Consider the following 24,169-nt stretch of genomic DNA (forward strand, 5'->3'; position numbering starts at 1 on the left):
CAGAAATTATAGCTTTACTTGCCTACTAAAAATGACAATAATTTATGTCACAAGAGAACATAAATTCCCCAAATAATAATACATTTTAGAGAACATGTAATGTAAAGACGATTGTACATGTTTACTGTACTCAATATAAAACGTTTGTATATATTTAAAGTTTAAAAATCACAACACAGGACATCCAAATTAGGAGCATCGCCAGGCAGTAAAGGCGTTCCATAGTGCATTATTTTAAATTTTATATCAAAATTACCTTTTTAGAAGCGTGCAATTTATTGGAGTAAAAGTAAAAATGCACCGAGTTTCGCCAGATATTTGCACATTTATATATTAAAATACATCAAACAGAAATTAAAATTTTGCTATTCTGTCTGCGCAATTTATCAAATGTCGTAATTTAGGCCACTTATATTTACCTCTCGATGTATTTTGCATTTATCTTCAGTTGTGTTCATTTAATGAAAAAGAATAACGAAAACAAAAATGTTAGTGATGATTATAGTGATACAACAGCAACATCATCATTATCATCATCAACATCATCACGAACGATAATAATAATAACAAGATTTAGCTTACCAAAAGGTTCCTTCTAGCGCATATCAAATATTCTTTTTAAGGGATCTTTAATAAAATAATTATGAACTATGTTTTTGCTAGTTTACGTGCATTCTTATCTATTTATTATAAGAATACTTAAAGTTATTTCACACAAACATTGATTTAACTTAAAATAATAAACAAACACCTTTAGATGAGCGATCATACCTAAATATTATCAGCGGACAATAAATACCATCACTCTGTCAAAATTTCGGGAACCAATGTCGACAGCTGTCCTAGTGGCACAGATCAGAATTTGGTCATATGTTTGCCTAATTTTAATTAGCAATATAATGGAAGAAAAGTTCTGCCATATGCCAGTAATTGCATTGCATGAATGGATACTTACAGCTCCAGAACGACTAAACCAGGAGAAAAAGGGTTTTTATAGAAGTCGGCACCAACAAACTGATGGGTTTGAAAAAAGTGCGTACAAAAAGTTCACAACTTGAAAATTACAAAACAATTAATCAAAAGGTAAGAAATTACAAAGTTCGAAATATTTATAGCTCAGTAAAGTGAAGAAATGCATCATACAGTTCTAGATAAAAACAAGGGAAGTAATTGAAATGTCGTAATCCGGCGACGGTACGTATCGTGCAATAGCATTCACAGACAAGTAAAAAATCTCGAATAACTTTAGATCTATTAGTGCAGTATGTTTTGATGGTTATACTTAAAATGTTAAAAAAATAAAGTTGGTATGAAATAAAATCGTAAAAAGAACCTCTGGAAGCAGCAAAGAATGCAACCGAGAAAAATAATAGTAGACGATATTTTTGGGCGGGAGTCTGTTTTTAGATGATGAATATTCATTTAGTTAATCTCGATTCTACAATATGACATGTAAGATTTAGGAGTTAGATAGTTTAAACTAAATTATTGTTTTTGGTCTGTTTATTACGTAGTTGTATTTCACTAAAGATTGACCTAAAGATGCGTTAAAACACATTGGCAAAGAGGCTATTTTTAATGAATATGCATGAGTACAAAATGGCGGCGCCTACTGGAATTCGGATGCCTTTGATGATACCCTTGTATCCATTACCTGCTCAGTCAAGTGTGACATGTTCACCATAAGTGTTCCTTCTCATGAGAAGGAACAATAATAATAACGATAACAGCAGACTGACTTGAAAACAAATTAATAAAACATTTATGTTTATCTGAAACAGATATGCATGTAAAATATAGATCAAATTCTCATTAAAATGTTAAATTCATAAGTTTTTTAAATAGCACATTGAGCACGCCTGTCAAAACTAAATACGTACTTAGATCACAATAAATAAGTTCACGTGCGCAAATTAATTGCATTGGGAGATAGGCTATTGCATTTGGAAGGTGTAGGTATTCTTATTCTGAAGTCGCAAGTTCGAATACCGGTGAGAGCGGCATTGACGGAAGATTTCAAAATTATTTACAAAGGCGCTGTTAAGTAATGATCGAGAGTTGTTACATATTATTAATAAGCAAAAATGTTCTATACAATCTCTGTGAAATAGAAAACTAAAACTAAATGCCATTGAAATTATTATTATTTCTGAAATTGTAGTTTCAAAGAGATTTTCAAACGATGTCATTTGTTGGTGAGGGTTTGTAAAGGACGCCAAACTATGCGTTCAACCTGTCTAAGAGGATTTTTCCGGCCATGGAATTTAATTAAAAAAATGAGATGCATACAACATAGAGTACTTTGAACATTTCCATTATCAACTCAGAACGAAACGGAAACACCAAATTATGCGCAATGGCTCACATATTTCCGACTAATCGTGTTAAGATTTCATATACACGCAATCTTCAAGGAGTGTGTTAAGTCCTTCCTTGAGCAACACCCTTGCACAGCAAAGGCCCATTCTTGTGCAAATATACGGCTGGCCATACTATGTAGTCTATAAATTTTCCCGTCTTTGTATATGGTTTGAAGATATTTGTATCTAGGCTCAAATCGCCATGTCCTTCTGGAAAGCTAATAAATACAGGAGGCTCGACACGACACATAGACCAACATATGTTAACACACTTCGCTATGTATTTGAAAACTGCAACCTGAGGGTCCATGTCAAAATCGTTTTCCTTTGCAATTACATCTGTAACAACCTGAAAATAAAGGGAGTGTTTTGATAACATTGTTTAACATAGCAATGAATTTTGAAAATACGTATTTACATAACAAAAGTAGATCTACTATTCATTAATTTCTCACATAAAATGTTAACATAAGTATTTGTTCATTTCAAGAAGTGTCATTACAATTTAATGTGTTTGCGTGTGTGCGCATGCGTGTGAGTGCGAGTACGTGTGTTTGTACCTACCGCCTCGAGGTGCTCGGATAAGTTAACTTCGACACACTTTCGCAGCTCCATGACTGTTTTCTTCTGGTCATGGCGCAAGATGTTGAGGTCACAAGTAACCTCATGTACCTGAAAGTAAGAGTAATTTTACATTTAATTGATAACTCTTTTCTATAACTGTGTTAAATACTGTAGTATGCTAAATGTTATTTGTGAACTAAGTTTACTCAACTTATTACCAGCAGTACTAGTGTTGTAAGGTTATTGTATAACGTCAACGACAAGGTAAATTACATATTCGCCAAAATATATTGACGAGTCAGTGTTTTCTACTAGAGCTAGGGTTACCAGTTTATGTCTATAATTGAATGATATTGGTATTTCAACTTGGGTATTGGAACAAACCTTCATCTGCGTCAGCTCTGTTGGAACTACCTTAAAAAGAAACATGTAAACCGTAAGTATCAAGAAATAAATTAGGACAGTCATTTTGAATAAAATGCTATGTTGAATTTCACTATAACAGTGCTTTGTTATAATTCATTGATTTTTCTAACAAGTTAAAACTGAAACTGAAACTGTTTTATTTGATTAAACGCCTATTTTTACGGAAAACATATTCAATGGCGTTTTACAAATACATAAAAATACGACAAAAAAATAAGATATTTAATGACATATAACATAAATGAGCATAAATATCGTTGTGAATAAACTATTTAGTAAGCATTAAAAAAAAGATCAGACATCAGATAAGATTAATAAAATATTAGAACATTAAGATACGGTAAGACAGCTGTTTGTTATCAAGTAAGAATTCGAATGTATTTACACAATAAAATCATCCAGTTCATGTTACTTCAATCTCTTAAAAAGTTATCGATGCTTTAAAACATACTTCACTTTTGATGCTCTATGACAAATTCTTATGAGTCTCCTAGCTTCTACAACATCTGTGAAAACAGACTGTAACCAGTTTTACACTCTAATTAATAAGTGCCTAGTAAGGCTGTCTGATTAAGAGTAATACCTTGGTTAAAGTTTAATAAATGGTGTTTTATCATGATTAACTTAAATACGTTCTTTCTAAACCAAAGACTATATGCTCTTGACTAGGGGTTTTGACAGCATTTCAGTCACTGATTATAAAGTGATAATGTATGCGAGAGATTGTAGGATAGACAAACAAATGTTGCAAAACAACATGATGTAAAACGCAATAAATTCACAATTTATTTTTTATATTATGGTATTGTTGTAAACTCTTGTTCAGCTCAAATGATGTTTTCAATCGATATCACAACATTTCTAAACAGTCTTTTCGATGCTAACGTCTCTGAGAAATCGTGGAGAAAGCATGGAAATAAAAATAATTTTAAAAAGACGTCTAAGAAGCCGAAACTTAATATAAACATAAATATACTTATGTACCATGGAGGGAACATGCGATTCAGCGTGTTCCTGTTGGCTGTTTCGGCGCGACCGTTTAGCTTTAGTCATTTCGTCGTTTTCCTGTTAAAACAATGATTATCAAAACTTTAAACCACAAATATACATGTACATGTACATAATAATAGAACATTTATAAATTGTACAATGTAATGTAAAGTACATGTACTGTTTTTGCTAATATACAAGTTTTTATAAGAGCACCAATCTTGGAACAAAGTAACGGCTATTTGCACATTTGAAAATAATACATAGATTTCATGTTTTATTATCTATTTTCATTCGACAATGTTAGGAGTACGTATTACGCATTTTTATGTTCTTACAAGGCAAGCTCTTATCTTTCAGAGATGTTAAAAACTAAACGCATTAAAGTTTTACCTACTTCTTCAATATATTTTACTACTTTTACATTTGCTATACTTTTTATTGTCACATGCTATTTCAAAAGCCAATATTATTTGTCACCTACTAAAATTGCATAAAACCCACCTTCTCCTTGTTATCCATTGTAAGGCTGATTTTCTGTTCAGGTTGCATTTTCGAAGAACTACCAGAGGAATCATTTGTACGCACGGGTAACGTACATAAGCCTTTCCTTATTCCATCCATATGGGCATTAGACACCTCGCTACATATCTCACTTGCTCTCTGAGTTTAATGGGAAAATATAGATGAAAAAAATCCAATAGGTTATCTTCCTTCATAGATGCAAAACCATACAGCCGCGAATGTATGGATATGTAAACAATTGACATATGTATTAAAATACATAGATTAAGTGAAATAAATAAATAACAAAACAAACACATAATGGAACACAGTAAGTGGAGCTTTGTCTTTTAAATGCTTAGTGACAAAAACACAAGCGGTAAGTTGATTAAACAGGTTCTTTGCGCAGTCTTAATACTCACCAAGTTCCAAAGTTACATGATAGTGTAAATAAAAGTTCTTATTACGTCAAGTAGAATTTACTTAAATAAACTGACAGTATGTATTATGTCAACACTTGGTCAGCTAAATTGTTTAACTTTATTTACATCAGCGACTGAAATTATCATTTAAAAAAAAAAAAACAATAATGTTATGTACTTGTAATACTTTCAGCATAAATGCTGTTTTCGCTTGTTCATTTTCAATTTCTACATCTTCAAAAGCATCTGTCCACTCATTGTCATAAAGCTCAGCGAACTCTTCTGCCAGTTTTGTCGGTCGTTTTGTATCACTAAGATCGGCGATATTTGGATTATCGAGAGTAAGTTTAGCACCAGCCAACTGGCTCAACCTGTTATAGATAGAACAATAGTTTTATCATTTAATATACAAATCTAACAGATACATTCAGAAAAAGTTGGTTCATACGACATAAATGTTCTTCCATCTCATTATCATTATAGTATTTATGTTTTCATCTTATATATAATTATTTAAAATTTTAAAAGCAGTCATTTTCAGAAAATTCTCGCTAATCCAACATCATACTGTAATAAATTTAATGTTATTTCCTTTTAATACCAAATATTGTAAACCTGAAACATCAAGACAAGTTGGCTCCAACGAACAGCCAATTTAAATAATGGATACTTCAAGGTATATATTTGTCGTTTTGAACGATCATCACATCTTCTGAAATCTTGAGCCAGTTTACAATGCCCCATTTACGTGTACTTAAAATGTAGTACGTCTGTATCTGCCGAGTGAAGACAGCGCGACGAAAAAAGGTAAACTTTACATGGCAACCCGATTTTAGCGAAATAAAGGGGTAGTTGCAAGATAAAGGTTTGTTTTATCTGCGCTGTCTATATCTTTTTCTTGGTCTGTGTATGTGAGTGTTCATATCTATTCTGCATGAATCTGAACAATCATACAGTTTGTAGAGTTTTGATTGCAATGGGGATAACTGCGGTCTTAGAAGGGGACATTTCCAATTGAATCTTTGTCGTTGTATTTATGATAAAAGTATACTGTTGTTTTTTTTTTTTGCATTTTTACCGATGTAATAAACGTTTCTTTTCCTCCTCTAGTGAATTATTGTTCTTTCTAAGAGCAATAATCATTCCTTCTGCTTGTTGTACTTTAGCCTTCAGCTCGGTTTGGATGTTGTTGCTCTGTTCCTGCTGTTTTTCAAGTTCATGTATTCGTTTTTGTTGTGCCCGACACTGATCCCCAAAAGTAGACAGTCTTTGAATTTCGTTCAAGAGCCCTTCTTTTTCTGTCTCATGTTGACTTGCAACCGGTTTTTGACTCTCTTCAAAAGATTCCTTGTCTCTGAAATTTGATTAAATCAATATTACAAAATGCATATGTAACAATTAGAACTTTTGTTACCACTTTGTCCTCGGGTTGGCGGCATTTTCATGTAACCGTGTTTTTCAGAAACAACTTGCTTTTTACATTTCACACATGGCTTTAGTATCATTAAATGACCTCGCACGACAAGTTAATAAGTTTACTTTTAATTGTTTGTACTAGTTTGCTCGTTTTGACCCAAGGTTCTTTGTCATAGAAAGGTTTATCTACCCGAGACTCTGTTGAGGCTGGTAAACTTTCGCCATTCGTGTACAAAGCAAGTAATGAAGTTTCGACTTCAACAAAGTACAGCCGAAACGGACTTTTGAACTGAAATCAAATGCCCTCAGTGTCAACATTTAACTACAAGCATGAGATTTCAGATAGAATTAATTATTTTTAGCTCATGGTGAGCTTTTGTGATCGACCTGCGTCCGTCGTTAGTCGTCCGTCGTCAACAATTTGACTGTTAACACTATAGAGGTCACAACTTTTGCACAATCTTCATGAAACTTAGTCATTATGTTACCCTCAGTAAAGTCTTGAACGAGTTTGATATACATGTAGTTCATCTCGGGTAAAACACTAGGTCATCAGGGCAAATCAAAGGAAAAGCTTTTTAACACTCTAGAGGCCATATTTATAATGATAACTACAATGTATATGAAATTTGGTCAGAATATTAATCTTGATGATTTTAGACCAAGTTTAAATCTGGGTTATGTGAGTCAAAAACTATGTCACCAGGACTAAAAATCAAAGGAAAATATTGTTAACAATCTAGAGGCGACTTTTATGACTATACCTTTATGAAACTTGGTCAGAATGTTAAAACAGATAATTTTAGGTCAAGTTTAAATCTAGGTAAGGTGGGGTCAGAAATTAGGTCACCAGGTCAAATCAAAGGAAAAGCTAATTAGCACACTTGAGGCCACATTTAATACAATATCTTAATGAAATTTTGTCAGAATTTTAATCTTTAGGTCCTACTAAAATCTTAGTCAGGTGGGATCAAAAACTAGTTCACTAGGTCAAATCAAAAGACGAGCTTGATAACACTCTAGAGGCCACATTTATGACCATATCTTAATGAAACTTAGTCAGAATATTAATCTTGATGATCTTGAGGTCAAATTTAAATCTAGGTCAGGTGGGATCAAAAACTAGGTCACCAGATCAAATAAAAGGAAAAGCTTGTTTACACTCTAGAGGCCACATTCATGACAATATATCTGTAAAATTTAGCCAGAATGTTAATCTTGATGATCTTTAGGTTAACTTCAAATCTGGGTCTAGTGGGGTCACAAACTAGGTCACCAGGTCAAAAAGTCAAAACAAAAGCTTGATAACACTCTAGAGGCCACACTTATGACTATATCTTCATGAAACGTGGTCAGGATGTTAACCTTGATTGTTACTCTTGTTTTGTATGATACAGACTTGAACTTTGGATGACATGTACAATTTGACACATCGGTTTTGCACACCGGTCTTAAAACTAACTTTCAGTGGCCTTAAATGTGACCTACTTTTTTGTTTTACTGTGGAAGTCGCATGGGTGCACAATGAATGTTTGAACGATCATCGCATCTTCTGAAATCTTGTCCCAGTTTATGCCTCATGTACTTAAAATGTAGTGCGTCAGCATCTGCCGTGTAAAGGCAGGGTGACGTAAAAGGACCATTTAACACGGCAATCCGATTTTAGCGAAATGAAGGAGTAGTTGCAGGATAAAGGGTTATTTTTTCTACGTTGTCTATATATTTAACTTGGTCTGTGTATGTATGTGTTCATATCTATCATGCATGAATCTGTACAATCATACAGTCTGTAGAGTTTTGACTGCAATGGGGATAACTGCGGTCTGAGAAGGGACCTTTCCAGCTGGGTCTTTGTCCTTGTATTTATAATAAAATTATACGGGTGTTACATTTTTACCGATGTAATAAACGTTTCTTTTCCTCCTCCAATGAATTATTGTCCTTTCTAAGAGAAAGAATCATTCCTTCTGCTTGTTGCAATTTACCCTTCAGCTCGGTTTGGATGCTGTTGCTCTGTTTCTGTTGTTTTTCAAGTTCATGTATTCGTTCTTTTTGTGCCCGACCCTGATCCCAAAAACAAGACAGTCTTTGAATTTCTTTTAACATTCTATCTTTTTCTGTCTCATGCTGACTTGCCAACTGTTTCTGACACTCTTCAAAAGATTTTTTGTCTCTGAAATTTAATTAAATCAATGTGACAAAATGCATAATGTAACAATGAGATTTTTTGTTGCCACAATATCTTTAGCGGTGGCGGCATCTGCATCAAAATGGTTTTCTGTGTAATCAGTTTCTCAGAAACAACTTACCTTTCACATCTGAGGACAAGTTACATCACTTTTAACTTTTATTGTTAGCATTTTTTTGCTCCATTTAACTGAAAGCGTTGCCTGTAAGCAGGTTCGTCATACTCCACCAAGGCCACATGCTTTCAACCTTCACATGTGTCTTTGGGATGACATCACATCACAGGATAAGAAGCTACATATATCTAGCTTAAATTATATTAAAAGTATACCCCTTTACAACTTTACAACATTGTTGTTTGAAGCATTCACAATCATTTGCTTTCCTTCATACCAATTATTTAAACTATCCAAAATATTTTGCATATCATCCTCATTACAAATACAAAACTACGTCTATACACCTCTGCCATCTTCGTTCCCTCTGAAAATCAGAAAGTAGACCTACTGCTGAGGTACCGATTAACAGCTGCAGTCAATTCCGCCCTGTTCTCAAATTTGTTTCCATTTAGCCTTTTTTCGTTTTTGGAAACATTAACAGCCGCAGGGGCAAGGTATAGGCCGTATGAGGGTGGGACATCCATTGTCGTTAATAGAGTTTGATAAGTTATACTGTATATGAGGCAGTATGAGAAAGGCCATAATCATGCTAAAGAATTTCCTTGACTAGCCTGTGGCACAACTTTTTCAATTATTCTACGAGTGTCGTTCATAAATGCTTCTGAGTAGTGTCAAGAAGTCACAGTTTGACCTCTTGACATGAATCAGCCAGTATTATTCCACGCGAATATCAAAAAATACTCCACATTTCATCTCCAGTGACACTATATTTCAAAACCTTATTTTTATCACGGTTAAAACGCCCCAAATGTTCTTTTGCTATGGCCACTTTGGATGCTTTTTGGTCTTCGGTCAGCTGTTTCGGATCTCGCTTTACCGATCCTATTTAAGCTACCTCCTGCAATGTGCCACCTTTATAGGGGCCACTGCCTCAGCGGGTCTAGACTTGTCTCTTGCGCTTTTCTTGTCCACCCTAAACTGTGAAACACAGCTAAAAAGATTGAACGGGATATGTAGGCTTTTGAAAAACTTTTCTGCAACCTTTGAAAAGTATGGCATGGTTTTTCGCCACCTAAAAGCAGATCATATATAGGTGATAAAATATAGCTTTCGCTAATGTACAATATGTGTTGGTAGCAGCACGTTGTCAAACAGTAGCATGAAAAATCCAGATATTTTCTGACCGACACCCGTGGCTGATGTCCTACCTCTATACCTATATTGAACTTCCATTCATGAATGAAATAAGAAATAGTAGGGAAACATAAAATGCTACGAAAACTAATGATGAAAGTTCCTATGCTGAAAATATTCCAAATAAAGCTTTGGTAATGTTAAAGAATTCAGTCGATATAAATGTACCTACCGTATGCATTTTTCTTCAAGTCTAACATATTTGCGTTCCTTTGATGTTAGTTTCTGTTCCTTCTGTTTAACTGTGTTCTCTAGTTTAAGCAATCTGGAATTAAAATAAAATGCAAAGTTTGATGAAATTTTCAAAATACATTAAACTTACAGATTCATTATGAAAGCCCATATATATTGATAAATTATTCATTTAGTGATAATTACTTACCCTCGAAATGCAGTATATTCTTTCATATGATACATTAACAGCTATAAAAATATCAACAAGATAGCAACGTTCTCATATTTGAATTATCTATGCTTGTTTCTAATTTACCAAGATTTAGATAATTTGATGCATTTAGAAATATCCCAGCATCTGATGATGAACCCCGAATAATCATAGATAAGCAAGATCCATGTTAGACATGGCTAATCCCCCCGCCGGGCATATTATAATTGAAGGCTAAAGTTCCTGGCAAGTTAGTGTCTGAAAGTATTAATTTTGGGGAAAGCTTTGAAGAATCGTTTAGTTGTGGTCCGCATCAGGAGAATAAGTCAGTGGTGAGGTGGCTTACTGCTAAATTTTATTGATTTTCATGAACAGTATAGCTATGATGTTTTTCTATATGGCTACTGTAAAAAGAAGGAATGGAAAGCTAACAGGGAACAAGAGTGCCAGAATGTCACAATATACGCCCGTCACAGCAAATTTCTTTACTCTAGCAGCTGTATTTGCAAATGGAATTTTAATTTTGTGGTTGTTTAGTAATCATTGTAAGTCTTTTGTTTTTCTAAGTCCACAAAAAAAACTCCTTACCAGGTAGAGATACCTTAAAATACACCTAAAATTGGAAAGTAACATCTATGTTGTACCACAGAAAAGTGGTCTTGTTTTTTCCCTACGGTCAATTATAAAAATGTTACAATATAAGTTATTTATAGTAACAACTAAGGGAAGTAAAAAGAAAAAAAAATTGTAAGTCCACACAAAAATCTTTACCAGGTAGAGATTGGTCAAAATACACCACAAAATTGGTGTAGCATGCATGTTGTACTACAGAAAAGTGGTCTCGATTTTTCCCTACGACTAGTAATGAAAAAGTTACAATAAAAGCTATTTAAAGTAACAACAAATGGAAATAATTCTAAAGAAGGGAACTGCGCATGCCACTTCGTCTCATGATGGTGTACAATTGTGCCAAGTTACATCAAAATCCCTCCATGCATGAAGAAGAAATGCTTCGGACAAAGTCATTCTTGTATCTGACCTTTGGCCTCTAAGTGTGACCTTGACCTTAGACCTTAGACCTAGGGACCTGGATCTTGCGCATGACACTCTGTCTCGTGGTGGTGAACATTTGTGCCAAGTTATATCAAAATCCCTCTATGCATGAAGAAAAAATGCTCCGGACAAGGTTTTCATTCTTGTATTCTTTGACCTCTAAGTGTGACCTTGATCTTAGACCTAGGGACCTGGTTCTTGCACATGACACTCCGCCTCGTGGTGGTGAACATTTATGCCAAGATATATCAAAATCCCTCCATACATGAAGAAGATATGCTCTGGACAAATTTTTTAAGAAAATATGATAAAGGGGAATAACTCAAAAAATAGGCAAGATGGAGTTATTGTTTATGCACACTGCACTCCCTCCCAATGTGTTCTATCAGTGTCTGAAGATTGAAGAAATTCCCTCCAGTACTTTTGGAGTTATGCTCCGGACAAAATGTTTTTTTTAAGAAAATATGATAAAGGGGAATAACTCAAAAAATAGGCAAGATGGAGTTATTGTTCTTGCACAATGCACTTCCTCCCAATGTGTTCTATCAGTGTATGAAGTTTGAAGAAAATCCCTCCAGTACTTTTGGAGTTATGCTCCGGCAAAGATCGTTGCGGACGGACGGACGGACGGACGCACGCACGCACGGACGGAGAGCATTTCTAATATCCCCTTCGCCTTTGGCAGGGGGATAAAATAACAAGAAGGTCTTGGGTCTTTTCATATTAACATGTTCATTGATATATTATGATAATAATCATGGTATCATGCAGCGTCATAATTTGTCCTGTCTGCGCGTCAACCGTTGCTTTATTGCAAAATATAAAACCGCTTGCCTTCCTTTTTGTTAACCGAAAAACAAATCTAGCCATGTTATTCTAAGGTTAAGACGTTATGTTTTGCTAGAGTCAAGTAAGTCATTAAGGTTCCAAGGCTACAATAAACGACTTTAAATTGTTTTTCGAGTATAAATGGAAGAGGTGGAATCTTTCACTGCATACTTACTTTTGTGATAAGTCTTCTTTCTCATGTTTTAACTGTTGCAAAACATCATTCTGTATAGTAATAAATTCTGCACTGGTATTCCCTGCACCAGGTGTAAACTGCAAACTAGTTCTTCTATCGTCGATGTTATCTTGTTGCCTACAAAAACAACTTTTGACATAATTAATTATGTTCAACGATTTATGAGACTATTTAAAGATTGTCCTTCTGACGGAAATGTTAAATTGAAATAGGTCAAAAGCGCACCAGTTTTTGAACGAGAACGTTGAAGTTTTATATGCAGCATTTGAGGACAAGTATGAGACAACGAACCAGTATTGACATCAACAGTTCATACAATAGTAATAAAAATTAAAACAACAACTAGTGCAAAAAAGACTGTTCAGTTGCTCTGTCATCAATAATTATGTGCAGTTCATAAGCATACAGGTGAATTCGATGGACTGCTTCTTATTTGATCTATCAGATAGTTTGGTACATGAAACGTTAAACATTTTCATTATGAAATGTTGGACTTCTGCAGTTTAATATCGTAAAAAATGAAACTGGTTCTTTACAAATAAAATTGCATTTTGAACCATTTCACATGATAAAAAAATAATATAATTTCGGAAACGAAAACAAAAAACAAGTACTTTATTCGGCATCCAACCAGTCCTTATGTTTCCTAGTACAACCCCTGTGAAATCAGGGATTCTGTTTTTACAGTATTTATAAATCTAATCTAACAAATTCTGAAAATCACCCCATATTTTCGTGGTTTCTTGCAATACTTAATCCACAGTCTTCCTCATTGAACTCATCCATGTCGTCGCACAAACTGAAAATAACAAGAGCTGTCCGTAAGACAGGCAATGTTCGGCTCAACTATTTGAAATATTGTCCCAAAAGCAGGAAAATATTATCCAAAATGTTAAAATATCTAAACAGTTTTAAGTTCAAAAGGGGACATAATTTGACCAAAATGCATGTCAGGGACTTGATGCTATCAATTAGTTTTATAACCCCGAAGGCACATGTGAAGTTTCAACTTAATGTCTGCATTTTTTCTGCAGATAGTAACTTGCACGCAACACTTTAACCAGAATTTTCTAAGTCCAAAAGGGGGAATAATTTGCCCAAAATATATGTCACAGTTATGGGACTTGATCCAGTGAGGTTGGTAATTGATCTAAAAAAATGAAACAAATAAGTTTCAAATCTATCTGCCTTTAAGTAATAGCTGCATGTACTTGCACGCAAAACTTTAACCAGGATTTTCTAAACCCAAAGGGGGTATAATTTGGCCAAAATGCAGGTCAGAGTTATGGGACTTAATGCTATCAACTAGTTTTATAACCCCGAAGACACAGGTGAAGTTTCAATTCAATATCTACATTAGTTTTGGAGACAGAAACTTGCAAGTAAAACTTTAGAAGAATGTTCTATGTCCAAAAGGGGGCATACTTTGCCCAAAATACATCTCAGAGTTATGGAACTTGACCCAGTGAGGTTGGTAATCTAGAAAAGGGAAAAAAAATAAGTTTCAAAGCTATATGCATTTTAGTAATAGCTGTATGTACTTGCACGCAAAACTTTAAACAGGAATTTCTAAGTTCAAAAGGGGGCATAATTTGGCCAAAATGTTTCAATTCAATATCTGCATTAGTTTTGGAGGTAGTAACTTGCATGTAAAACAAACCAGGATTTTCAAAGTCCAAAAGGGGGCATAATTTGCTCAAAATACATCTCACAGTTATAGGACTTGACCCGGTGAGGTTGATAATTGACCCAGAAAAAAAATAATAATAAGTTTCAAAGCTATATGCCTTTAAATGATAGCTGTATGTATTTGCATGCAAAACTTTAACCAATGTGTGACGCCGACGCCGACGCCGACACCAAGGTGAGTAGAATAGCTAAAATAGTCGAGCTAAAAATAGTAGTGTGATCAACAATTTGAACAAAATAAGGCCAGAATTTTTTTCACACTTCATGATGATCAATATGAGGATGATAAGTTGGAGACTGGGGAGGAAACGTATTTTTACATAAATAGGCGAACAATTTGAGAGCAAAAATGATGAGTGTATCTTGCAGCATATTGAATGCAGCCGCAGATAACTCTCATCTGTTAAATCCATTAATTGATAGCTGATATGATTTTCAAGCTAACGAGCCCATTAGCCTGAATCACTGCAAAACGAACTTTGTCCATATTTAACAACAATTATTACTATTTCATTACTACATCAATAGTCTTTTTACATCAAATTATATATTGATATTTTTTTAAATCAAAACCATTCACTATAGACTTACTCAAAAGAGTCTTCATCCGGAGAACTCGACATTATTGATGGGTCCAAAAATCCTGCAAAATAATAATTATCACGTTTCCAAAACACAGTTACTTTATTTGAAGATATCATTATATCTCAATATTTAAAACTAGACTACGTAAAAATGTATAATTCCACTCTAGAACTGCTGTCCGATGTCTATATCGACAGGTCATTCAATACGTGTTTTATTACAGGAAGATATTGACTTCAAAATAAGTCATATTGTAAAGATTTATACACGAAGTCCTGTAATGATACGGAGCATGAAAATGAGTTATTCAACAGACCCGGATCCAGAAATGTTTTACGTGTGGGTAAGGGTGGGGGAGGTGTGTGTGTGTGTCGGGGGGGGGGGGGGGGGGGGGGGCGTGGAGAGGCAACAGTCTAGAACAAAGATGTCATCACTTAGGCGCATAGCATCGAAAGCAAGTAGGTACGGGAGAGGGCCGCTGACGATGTTAGGGGGGTCAGGTGGATCTCCCACAGGAATATTTTGAAATGCATGTATGAAATGGTGGCCTTTGGTGCATTTTTGGTCTAAAAATTGAGTTAATGGACGGGTTAGTACCCCCTTGATTGGGGAGAGGGTCAGGCACCATTTTTCAGCCAGTATGATCTACTACATGTATTTCAACTGCTAATTAAATGTGCAGGAAAAGGTGGCCTTTGAGCCATTAACTGGTGGGATTACCCCGCTCAATTTAAGGGGTCAGGGGTCTCCGCTGGAATTTTTGAATTACAGGTATAGAATGGTGGCCTCTGGTGCATTTATAGATCTTGAGGTAATGGTGAGGTAGGCCCCTCTTGATGGGGAGGGGTGTGGGGGCTCTCCCCCTGAAAATGTTTGAAACATAGGTATAAAATGGTGGCCTCTGGTGTGTTTCTGTGTCTAAATTTTGCGAAATATTATTCCTTTGCCAAAATATAGCTGGGTGCATCTTTAATGAGTATAGGTCACTTCTCAGCCAACTGGGGGACACGGGCCCCCTCGGTCCACCACTTGATCCGGGTCTACTTTATATAAACTGCCGGACCATAGTTTGTGATATTGACACGTCTATAGTCCAGCAACGAAAGTCAAAACTTTATGAGAAAAATCAAAAATCTATTTTTGATGTCCTGTAATAACACACTTACTGCATCGACCGTTTTTCAACAGTCTAAATTATTTTTCTTTGGCCCTTTGGACCGCGGGCACAAGTTTTGAATATTGACCAGCAAGCATTTCAGTAAGTGTATGCTGGGTCAAAGTAAGTTTCAAAGTTCATACCTGATTTAATTCGACACACTAAAGATGGATAAAATAGATTCCTTTATTAGTCAGACATAACTACGTAGTAAAATATAATTTACTTCTTCTTTCGGTTTCAAAATGATAAAGGGTAAATGTCACAACGATCACTAACCAATGATATCTGGATTTTAGTACATGAAAACATTTGATTTTGTATTATGCGTATTTTAAAAGGCTTGCTCTATGCATGGAAAAGTAACAATAACTGTGTTTATTTTTAAACAAAAATAATTTGAAAAACCTATATTGATTTAGTAGATACACATGATAAAGTATTTAAAGGCTCATGTTATGTTAGTTAGATAGTATGTATTAATTTTCGATAATCGTTTTCTCCAAAGGGTTTTAATACTTCTTTACATGGTTAAAATTTCATTGAATCTGTAATTTTTTATTACGTTTCTTTATGACTCGTGTGTAGTAATTATTATAGTATGTTTTAATCGGGAGAGGGATAACGACAACAGGCCGCGCATGGTTGCAAAGTGCGCTGTGAAAATTTTTCTTTGGTAAAAATAGTCCATCAAAAATTTTGCCCGTACATGTAGGATCCCATTAGAAATATTTTTAGTTAAAATTGTCCTTTTCCCGGTTTCGATCATCATGGAATGGGGATAAGGAATTTTTTTGGGAAGAGAGATTCATTTTAGGGTTCATTTGGGTATCCAAATAGAGCAAGCAAAAATGTCATTGATGACTTTGAATATTCAACGTTGTCACCCTATTCGGAAAAAAAAACCCGGGTAAAATTTTCAAACCTTTTTGTCAAAAGTAAAAAAATTTTTGGGTTAGAGTGCAATGTTCACTAGTGTCAGCCCCAAAGCCGACAAGTAATGAAGTATGTTGATAAAGGGTTTTAAAAACTACAATAGTAAATTTGAAATAAAAACTGCTATTTTAAATTTTATATAACAATTAGAAAAAACCATTCCCCGGCCTTTTTTCGAAGTATTCAAAAAACGGAAAACCCCTAAAAGCGTTAGATTTTTTTTAAATTTTAAAACTTTTTTAAATTTTAAATCCTTTAATTTTTAAAAAAAAATTTTAACATGTACACCCAAATATAACCTTTGTGTTTGATTTCGTAAATCTTAAGTTTGATTACAAATAAGGACGGTTTCTATTTCGTACGTTTCCCTTACGTACCCCCCAAAGTTGACAAGCAACACTTTGGGAAAATTTAAATTTTTTGATAAAAAGGAGGTGAATTAAATTCCAGAAAAAATTTTCCCCAAAAAATTAAAAAAAATCTGAATAAATATGGTTCCCAATGCTTAAGGGAAAAAAGGGGGTGCACTAAAAAATTTTAAAATGTTTTGTGCCGCCCCATGAGAAAACAAACACAGTGCTTTTCCGACCAGCATCCGTGCGGTCTCCCCCATTTGTTCACAACCGGTTTTTAATTGCAATAAAATTTTGGGAAAGGGAAAATTTTCTTTGATTCCCCTTTAATGTTAACTAGGTAAATCTCTGTTTTTAAATGGGGAAAAGCGGAATTTACTGTTTTTTTTGACAAATTAAAAATTTAAAATTGTACATTTTGGGGTAATTAGTTTTGTACAACTAAAAACTACGCTGTTGAGGCTTAAGTTAAGTGCGACAAGCATGGTTTTGTATCGGGTATTTGTAAAAAAATTGCCCCAAGTGTTCTCGAAATTTTTTTTTTTTGCTAAGACTGGAGCATGGTATCTTTTGGGGACCTTAGATTTTCTCCCCCATTTTTTTTTTTTTTTTCGTGTTTCAAAAGATCAGGGGAATATGGTATTTTTTGAGTTTTTTAGAAAAAACCATGCTCTGCTGTTGTCCGGGTTGGGTTTTAAAAACAGCTGGGGGCAGGGTTTAATATCAGGGGAAAGGGTAAATTGGGGGTCAGAAAACCGGACCTCTAGTTAACCCGTAAAAGGGCAGGCTAGTGGGCCCGGTTTAATAAAATAAAATAGGGAGAAAGGTATAAAATTTTGAAAAAAAAAAAAGATTGTCGGTTTTTAAAATTTTATCTTTAAATCGAACGATGATTTCAAAAAATTTTTTTTTTAAATACAGGGTTTTGGGTCACGGAAAACAGGTATTTATTTTTTTTTTACTCAGGGGAAAAAAATTACAAATCGAAAATTCGACAAATTAATATAATGTACTATCTTGTACGAAAACCCCAGTGTGGGACCTTATAAGGCAATTGCTGGAAAAACTTTAGATTATTTGTAAAAAAAGTTTTTATTAGGGTTTGTTTTTGAAAAATTTTATATAATATCAGCGTCACTGAAAATTTTCCACTCTAATGGCCCTTATTTTTAAAAAATGAAATGGACTGTTTAAAAGTTAAAACAGGATACTTTTTTGGACGCGGGTGAGTCGTCCGGGTTTGGAAACATTTGTAAAATTCGATTGACTCAATTTGGGGGGCACGGGCTGCAGGTGCAAAATGACTTTTCCGCAATGTCGACATTACGAATTTTCTATTTTTTCGAATTTTTTCATCGCACTTGAAAGTTAGTCGACTTATTAAAAGGGAAATACTTTAAAAAAAAACCGAATTCCTTGTTAGAATCCCCACGTTTAAGGAGGGAAAAAACCCCAAATCAGGTCATTGGCAGGGTTTTGACCCCGGGAACTTCCCATGTCGCGAATGGCAGGTGGGATTTGCTGTTCTAAACCTGACGTCAAAAAAATGGGGTTAGGAGCCCTTGATCGGGAACAGGGTCTTTTGGAGAAAATAGACGCGCAAAAGGGCCCCATAAAAAGGGTTTGAGTCGAGATTTATAAAATATTTAAGAGGTATATTTTACGGGGAATTTTTTCAGTGACGTTTGAGTATATAAAAAGCTTCACTCAGGTTCGACGATATGATGAATAGGGAATTTTTAAAACCCAGCGATTTGGTAGTCATTTTATTCATTTCCCTCAAAAATTTAAAAAGGGTTCAACAACTTTTAAAACAAAACTTTTTTAAATACGGGAAAAAAAAACGTATGGGTTTTCATTTTTATTCATAGTCCCGAGAAAAAAAAAAACAAAAAGAGAACAATCCCAAAAGTTCCCGATCTGGGGCGTTACATTTTTCTATTTTAATTTTTTGGGCCGAATCTCCCAATCGTTTTTTCCCCGGGTTTGAAAAATTTAAAAATTGTTTCCCTTTTTCCTGTGATTTAATCTTACATCTAAACTTTAAAAGCAATGAAAAAAAATACGAGAAAAAAACTTTTTTAAAATCTTTCAACCATTTTTAAGAAAAATATTTTTTGCTCTTTTTTAATTTTCAGTATTATATTGATTACCTGACCTCTAGCATGCCCCGTGTATTGCCCTAGTGGTCCGGAAACAGGCCCTTGGGCTGGGGTTTTGTTGTCGGGAAAACCCCGGGGCCCCCCTAGTACTTCCCATATTCTTACTATAGTTCCCAACCATGCTCCAACCGTTGTCGTGTTTCAGTTGCATCAGCTGGGGCTTTGAAAATATCAAAACTATAGTTACCCATGCCAAAAAAACTGTAGTGTTGGTTCTGTAGAAACACTTGGTCCCGGGGCCATATGGTTCTATAAATAACCATCCCGATACGGGTTATGGGGGTTTTTAGTAACAGCGGTGGGAAATAGTATTTATCAGCATACCCTTTTAAGTATGACCCAACTGTATTTTTGGGGTTGGGAAGCAACGAAAAAAGAACGGTATTTTTTATGATTTACTATCCCCTATTTTTTTTTGGGTTTTGAAAAAATTTTCCCTTTTTTTATCAGAACTATATTTTAATATGCCCCCCAACTTTTAATTTGCAACAGCTTAAGCGGGATATTTATGCGAAATTTAAAAAAAACCACCCCCAACTATTGTCCCCGGTATGGAAACCAACAGTTTAAGCAGATTTTTCAGTACTTAGTTAACCATAATTTGCCCCTTTGTGACAGCCCTTTGGTTTTGGGTTTAGGAACAGAGGAGCCGGTAAATATGGTTTATAGATAACCATAAAAAAATTCTGTTGTAAGGTTTTTGGTAAAAACCGGGGAAAAGGGATGGTTTATCAGTATTACAAAATGACCATTTTTCGGGCTTTTTGGGGTTTTCCAGTCCCAAAACATTGGGAGCATGGTAAATGAAAGTACTATAGAAAAAACCTTTTTCCAACTGAGGGTCATTGTTTGGTAACAACAGGGGGAGCTTGGTAAATACCCAGTTTTAAAAATGACATTTTTCTTGTGTTGTTGGGGTTTACGAAACAACTGCGGGGGAAAGGGTTTAAAATATGAGTATTTACAAAACCTTTCCCCTTAACATTTGTCAGGGTTTTGGGAACAACATAAAGGGCCCTTTTTAAATATCAGTATTAAGATGAATATGCCCGGGCCTTTTTGTTGTCTTTCGAAAATTTAGGGAGTTATTATAAACCAGCCCTAACGGGGTTTATGGTTTGGTAAAAACCCGGGAAAGAGCATGGTTATATCGTACTACAGTTGACCAGGGTTCGGGCTTTTTTTGGGGGTTCAGAAAACCCAGTGGGGGGGATGGAAAAATTGGGAGTACAAAGGAAAAACCAGGCCCAGCGGGTTGTCATGGTTTTTTAACAATGGGGAAAGAGCATGGTATTTTCAGTATTAAAAGGGCCCCATTTTTCTGGCTTTTTTTGTGGTTCGTAAAAAACAGTGGGGCTGGAAAATATGAGTACTTTGAAAAATCTTCCCCCAACTGGGGTTTGGGGGTTTTGGTAAAAAACGGAAGGCTGGTTATATCATTTATTACAGTATGACCATGTTCCGGTGTTGTTGTGGTTCAGAAACAACAGTGGGAGCAGGGTATCTTTTTGATTTACTATAGAAAACCATGCCCCAATGTTGTCATGGTTTAGTAAACAACAGGAAGAGGGGGGTTTAAAAAACAGTATTACAGTGCCCTGTTCTGGCTGTTGTTAGGGTTTTCTGTAAAAAAAGTGGGAGCAGGGGTAAAATTTGGAAATATAGAAAAACCAGCCCCAATCATGTCAGGGTTTTGGAAACTTCAGGAAGGCAGGGTTTAATATATCGGATTACAGATGACCTTTTTTGGGGTTTTGGTTTTTGGGTTCTTTAACAACTGCGGGGATAACGGAAAATTTGAGAACTATAGTAAGCAGGCCCTAAGGGTTGTCAGGGTTTTGGGTACCAACGGGAAAAGGCATGGTATATATCAGTTTTTACAGGGGCCTTTTTCTGGTTTTTTTTGGGGTTTTCGTACAACAATTGGGGAGCAGGGTTTTAAATAGGGAGTACTTTAGAAACCATCCCCCAAAATTGTTGTCAGGGTTTGGTAACAACAGGAAAGAGCATTGGTTATTTCGAAATTACAGATGACTTGTTTTTGGTTGTTTGTGGTTCATTAAAAAACAGTGGGAGCATGGGTAAATTGAGTATTAAGATAACCATTTTTCCCAAAAACTGTTGTATGGTTTGGTAAAAAATTAGGGAAGAGCATGGAATATATCGGGTTTTTTAAAAGTGACCTTTTTTGGGCTTTTTTGGGTGGTTCTTAAAACTGGGGGGGTCACGGTAAATATGAGAACTATAGAAAAGCATGCCCAACTTTTCCCCGGTTTTGGTAACTATGGGAAAGAGCAGGGTATATATCGTTTTAAACAGAGGGAACCAGGGTTCTGGCTGTTGTTGGGGTTTCCCAGTAAAACAGTGGGAGCAGGGTAAATAATTTTACTATAGATAACCAGGCCCAACTGTTGTCAGGGTTTTGGGGAAAACATCAGGAAGAGATGGTATTACCCAGTATTACAGATGACGATGTTTGGTGTTTTTTGGGGTTCGATAACAAACTGCTGGATGACGGTAAAAAAGAGTAATATAGAAAACCCAAAGCCCAAATGTTGTTTTGTTTGAAAAAAATGGGAAAGGGATTTTTTTTTTTAATAAGTATTTAAAGATGAATATTTTTTTGGCTGTTGTTGTGGTTCGTTTTTATGTGTTCTATTGAAAAAAAAAAGCTCTAACTATTGTCAAATTTTGATGACAACAGCTGGGGCATTGTATTATCGGGAAAACTTTAGTTTACCATGAAAAATATTAGCAACAGCGGAACATTGGTAAAAAGATTTAATATAAATAAAAAAGGCACTAAATCTTTTGGGGTTTGATAAAAAACAGCCGTGCTTTTGTTATGGTTCGGTAGCTGCAACGTAACATGATAGGGTAAAGTACTTAGGAAAGAGGTAGTATTTATCATTTTCTATTTTTTAAAATGACCAAACTGTGGGGTTTGGTTCGGCGAAAAAGATTGAGTACGGTTAAAAGAGTTAATAATAACCATGCCCTAACTGTTGTAGGGTTTTGGTAACAACGGGAAAAGGAGCATGGCTATATAAGTATTACAGATGAAAATGTTCGGCTGTTGTTTTTGGTTCGATAACAACTGCTAAATCAAGGTAAAAAAGAGATTATAGATAAACCATGCCCAAAACTGGTGTAAATGGTTTAAAATTGCACAGGAAAAAGACGCTATTTATCGGTATTACAAAAAACCCCTTGTTTGGGGCTGTTGTTGTAGCACTTTTCCCGTGAGGGGTTTTTCTTTCAATAAAGAGTTTTGCAACGTATGTTTTCCCAAAAAAAATGCTAAGATAAACGGGGACAGAAAAAGTGGAAAAAAACAAAAATTTTTAAAAATTTAAAAAAAGGGAAAAACCTTGGAAAGAATAGTTTCTTTGACCTACATTTCCCTCGTTTTAAAACTGAAATCATCAAGGAAAGGGAGTTTTCTAAAAAAATCTGTTTTTACTCCCGATCTAAAAAGGCAAAATTCCATTATTAAAAAAAGGGAAGGACCTTCTCTAGCTTTGTTCTGATGGCCCAATATCTTAAAAAAATTTCCATCAGTATTCAAGTTATTCATTCTGAAAAAGCAGCCAGAGACTCCCTTTATCAGAACCAGGAAAATGTTGGGGGAAATAAGTTTATAAAATCTGATATTGAATAGATGTTAAAACTACAAAAGGTTTTTTTTGTTTTAAGAGGTACTTTTATACTAGAAACAGATGGGAAAAAAATTTTTTTTACTAATATCTAGAATGGTTTTTTGAAGTTTTTTGTGGTGTAAATTTTTATACAAGTTTAAACAAAAATCTGTAAAATTTTTTACACCTTTTTTTCTCAACACAACATTTCTTTTGTACAAAAATGCACTTTTTTCCTTAGTCTTTTTTTAAAATGTTTATGGGGGGGGTCATGACCGGGTTGGGTTTGTTTTTTATTGTTTCCCCTTGTGGGAAAAGTATGACATCCCCAAAAAAAACCAAAAAATTATTGGGAATTTTTTAGAAATTTCTTTTGTGCACTTTAAAACAAATTTTAACCTTCGAATTATTTTGCTTTTTTTGTATGCCAGATTGAAAAATTTCAATTTTAACTATAAAAAAAATTTAATTTGGGAAGAAGGTCCCTTTTTTAGTTTTCCCCTTTTCATAAAAACATTGTTGACTATAAAATTTTTAAAAACATACCTAAATATTCCCATTCAATAAAAAGTTTTAAAGTGTCTAAAAACTTCTTTTTCGTTTCTCTCCCTTATTTTTAAAAAAGGGGCCCATTTCCGTTCTTTGGTATAACCCCTTCCCATACAGGATAACAGAAAAAAAATGTTTGGCTGGGGTTTTTGTTTCGGGAAAAACAGCTGGGCATGGTATATATGGGTACTTTTAAAAATAACCATGCTCCCTTTTTCAAAGGTTCGGTAATAACATTTTACAGCATGAAAATTATGGGGGTTAAAATTTTAAAACCTTTTCTCCCTCTTTTGTAATGGTTCGGTAATAGGGATCTGCAGCATGGGGATGATTCTGATACAGACAAGGGTCCGGGTGTTTTTTAAAAAAACCCAAACCTGAAAAACAGTTGGTGCCTAATTTTTTTTATTACTGAAACAGATTTCTCCCGGTGTTGGTTTTCGGGGCCCTGACAACG

At 34.8% G+C, this 24,169-nt stretch overlaps 1 protein-coding gene across 4 annotated transcripts; it reads right to left on the minus strand.

Moving 5' to 3' along the window:
* Window positions 1-16,325, minus strand: LOC123556764 (capping protein inhibiting regulator of actin dynamics-like). 4 transcript variants are annotated; one of them, XM_045347717.2, is made up of 13 exons: window positions 16,218-16,325; window positions 14,925-14,976; window positions 13,369-13,443; window positions 12,624-12,761; window positions 10,355-10,447; window positions 8,580-8,855; window positions 6,345-6,620; window positions 5,445-5,637; window positions 4,845-5,003; window positions 4,335-4,415; window positions 3,309-3,338; window positions 2,925-3,032; window positions 1-2,709 (listed from the first exon to the last, which is right to left on the minus strand). In XM_045347717.2, exons 2-13 carry the CDS (start codon window positions 14,954-14,956, stop codon window positions 2,422-2,424), a joined length of 1,749 nt encoding a protein of 582 aa, XP_045203652.1. In that variant the 5' UTR covers window positions 14,957-14,976; window positions 16,218-16,325; the 3' UTR covers window positions 1-2,421. The 4 variants fall into 4 exon arrangements, 3 of the variants coding, with proteins under 3 accessions (XP_045203652.1, XP_045203653.1, XP_053398976.1); XM_045347718.2 differs by lacking the exon at window positions 6,345-6,620; XR_008370924.1 differs by lacking the exon at window positions 1-2,709 and having other exon boundaries at window positions 2,923-3,032; window positions 3,309-3,856.
* Between the last annotated feature and the right edge of the window lie 7,844 nt (window positions 16,326-24,169).

This window comes from Mercenaria mercenaria, chromosome 5 (assembly GCF_021730395.1).
Source record: "Mercenaria mercenaria strain notata chromosome 5, MADL_Memer_1, whole genome shotgun sequence".
Lineage (NCBI taxonomy): Eukaryota > Metazoa > Mollusca > Bivalvia > Venerida > Veneridae > Mercenaria > Mercenaria mercenaria.